Source organism: Rhagoletis zephyria, unplaced genomic scaffold, assembly GCF_001687245.7.
Source record: "Rhagoletis zephyria isolate East Lansing unplaced genomic scaffold, Rhagoletis_zephyria_1.1 Rzeph_scaffold_27007, whole genome shotgun sequence".
In the NCBI taxonomy this organism is placed as follows: Eukaryota; Metazoa; Arthropoda; class Insecta; order Diptera; family Tephritidae; genus Rhagoletis; species Rhagoletis zephyria.
Window position 1 is genome coordinate 2289 of NW_016184065.1, and position 3051 is coordinate 5339.

Here is a 3051-nt window from a genome sequence, read left to right on the forward strand (position 1 = left end):
CCCGTAATCAATCCAATCAGAGCTAGTATGTATATCACTCCTTCTTTGTGGCCTTTTCAAGAAACACTTGGTTGTTTTGCAGGTGTCAATACTACACCCAGGGCTCGCATGAGTTTTATTACCCGATGTTACCGATATGCTTAGACGAACATTTGGTTCCGGTTCAATAGGACGCCAATTCATCAGCCAGTTTGTTGTCTTGAACACCGTAGAGTCCTGGAATGCACACAATTTCGAGCTCATTCCACCTTCGAACGCAGTTCAACCTGAAATTAAATTGCACGACTTTTTTGAGATATTTGAGCGATTTCCAAAGCCTTTAGAGCAGCTTGGCTGTTACTGCAGACCCTGATATCATGTCCGCGCCACCTTTCGCCAATTAGCCAGCCTGTTACCTTCAGTATTGCAAAGATTTTTGATTGAAAGACCGTTGCGTTGGCGATATAGGTGTCAAAAACAAAGGATAATACGGTGACAATCTTCGGAACAACTTGCGCTGCCCGGAACTCCGGTCATCCTGCCACAATCCAAAAAAATACAATCGGCACATCGTCTTCATTGCCTCCTTTTGGATCGTTAAATCCAAAGGTGCTCAGTTGTACTCATGGCACCCGTAATGCCTATGCACACACTAATTCGTCGCCTGTTTAACATAGAAACCGCGGTTTTGACCAGTGCCACCATACCACAGAAGAGTGCGTGACGATTGGTCTGACTAAAGCCATGTAAGTATAACGCTAATATCATCTGCCTGAGCTCTTACGTAGCTGAGCTGTCCGAAAACTTTCAGCGCTCGATTTACCTTCAGCTTCGCAACTCGATATTTTACGGAAAGACTTAGCTTTGCGCATGTAAGCATTCGAAGGTTAAGACAAAGTGCACAAGTCTTCAATCTTATTTAGGTACCATCCTAAGTAGTTTTCCTGATGACCGTGCAGAAACATCATCCCCGTAAGCTTTGACGTGAACCAAGACCACAAGATAGGTAAGAGAACCGGAGAGGGGAGGATCTTACAGTACTGGCTAACTAATCAAAATTTTGTAAATTCTGCACTAATCTGTGGTGTCTTCTAACCAGACGATTTTTGAAAATAGAATCTCAATTAGCAGAAAGGGGAAGTTAAGGTTAACACCAATTTTCCAAGCGCGCTTGGGATTTCGCTCACCCAAAACTAAGGTTGTAGAATGGCGCACACTGTTTGCAGGTTCTTAAACACAACGGTGTTAAATTGAATAGATTAGGATGTGTTCTGCTCAAGCCAAACCTGAGTCTCCTTTTTTTCTCAGCTTCCCTGGCAAACTATGGTACTAAATGCATCCTTCTAGCAGGTATTTAATATACCCAATGGGATAGTAAAGGCGTCGCGGTCATCTAGTGGTTAGAAGTACGCACTACCATTCCGCAGGTCCTAGGTTCGAGCCCAGTTTCCCATAAACATCAAGAAAAGTTTTCTCTAATAGCCCCGGAAATTTTTATGGAGGATTACCTTCTTTGAACCATTAGCTCTTTCAAGCCCCTTAAGACCCCGGGCCCGGAAGGCATAATACCATCCCAACTGCAGAAATCTGCAGAGGTATCATGGCGCCGTTTGATTCCTATCTTTGCGAGCTGCCTGACCAGGCGTCATGTTCCGGAGGATTGGAGGGTGGTCAGAATTGTGTTCATTCCTAAGGCGAGTAAAGACTCGAATGTATCTCTCAGAGACTTCAGGCCGATAAATCTCTCCTCGTTTCTTTTGAAGACGCCGAAGAGCTTGATCGATTGATCGATTAAACCATAAAAAAACGAAGCTCATTTTTTTACTAGGAGGTACAAGATACCGACTTGCCGTCTTCGTTCTAATTCTCTCTGGCAGCGTGAAGTACCATGGTTTAAACCTTGACAGTAAGCCCTCTTGGAAGCCTACAGTAGCCTTGAATTGTTTGTTGTAGAGGGGCCATTGGTAAGCGCTGGGGTGTTTCGACGAAAGTAGTTCTTTGGCTTTATGAAACTATAAGCCAATTTTATTATATGGGCTACTCGCCTGGTGGAACTCCAGTGCGTCCAAGGCCTTCATTGTCAAGCAGCTGGAAAGGGTACAAAGAGCCACCTTAATTGGAATAAGTGGCCCCACTTCAACTCGAATCGCCTATAGATATAGCTGGCAGAGCTGCCGCTGCGCGCGCCTCAGTAAGGCTAAGTGGGGTGGGCTTTAAGTTCGCCTCCAGCTATGGGCACACCGGTATCTTGGTAACAATAATTACTGAACGCCATGTGCTTTGAAATAACTATGCGAGTTTAATTCACCATACTGTTAAAAATTTTCCAACACTTCACATTGACGTTTTCAAAACATATTGTCGTTATTCAAAAACAAAATAATCACAATTTTTGAAAATTATTTTTCCAATTTTGAGTATTCTTTTTAGAAAGCCGCCAAAATACGGCGAAACCGCTAAAAGGCCTCGCCACGAATAGTGTTCATTATATTTTTTATTGATCTACAATATTTTTTGCAAATAAAAATCGATATTAAACGTATATTTCCTGAACCGATTTACCACCTAATTCATGACGTGCGATTGGTACCCACAGAAATGCACACAGCAGTTTCCAGCATGCTTTCAACTATACCCCGGCACTACGTACAAAAAGAATCCCGGCAGTATTCACGAACTACACAAACTGGCACAACGCATCAAACCAACATATTACGATGGCATCGAATTGGACTACGCACATCGGCTAGCCGCTAACAAAACTGCCACATGCAATTGGGTGTGGAGTCATACGCGTCCCTCAGGATTTCGTTTCGGTGGCATTTACTCGCTACGTTTATATGAAGATTTTCTAGTATGTTATCTAACCCCGTTCGTATTGTTTCTATTTACTTCGAAGAATAACATATGTAACTGTTTTATCGTTTTCAATTACCCAGCAGCAAACGCCCACAATCACGGCCGATATCAATCCAACCACATTGGCTTCAAATGTTAGCATTGTTTTTTACCCGCATAGCGCGTTGCGTCTAGAAGCTGCCATGCAGCGCGCAGCCGAAGATGTGGAGCTAC

The 3051-nt window shown here is 43.4% G+C and overlaps 1 protein-coding gene across 1 annotated transcript; it reads left to right on the forward strand.

The window, feature by feature from the left end:
- Positions 1-2516: 2516 nt before the first annotated feature.
- Positions 2517-3041, forward strand: LOC108382435 (uncharacterized; the record flags this gene model as incomplete). Its single annotated transcript, XM_017638808.1, has 2 exons — positions 2517-2833; positions 2922-3041. Coding segments are annotated over exons 1-2 (402 nt in total), but the record flags the coding sequence as incomplete, so codon positions are not given.
- Positions 3042-3051: the final 10 nt, after the last annotated feature.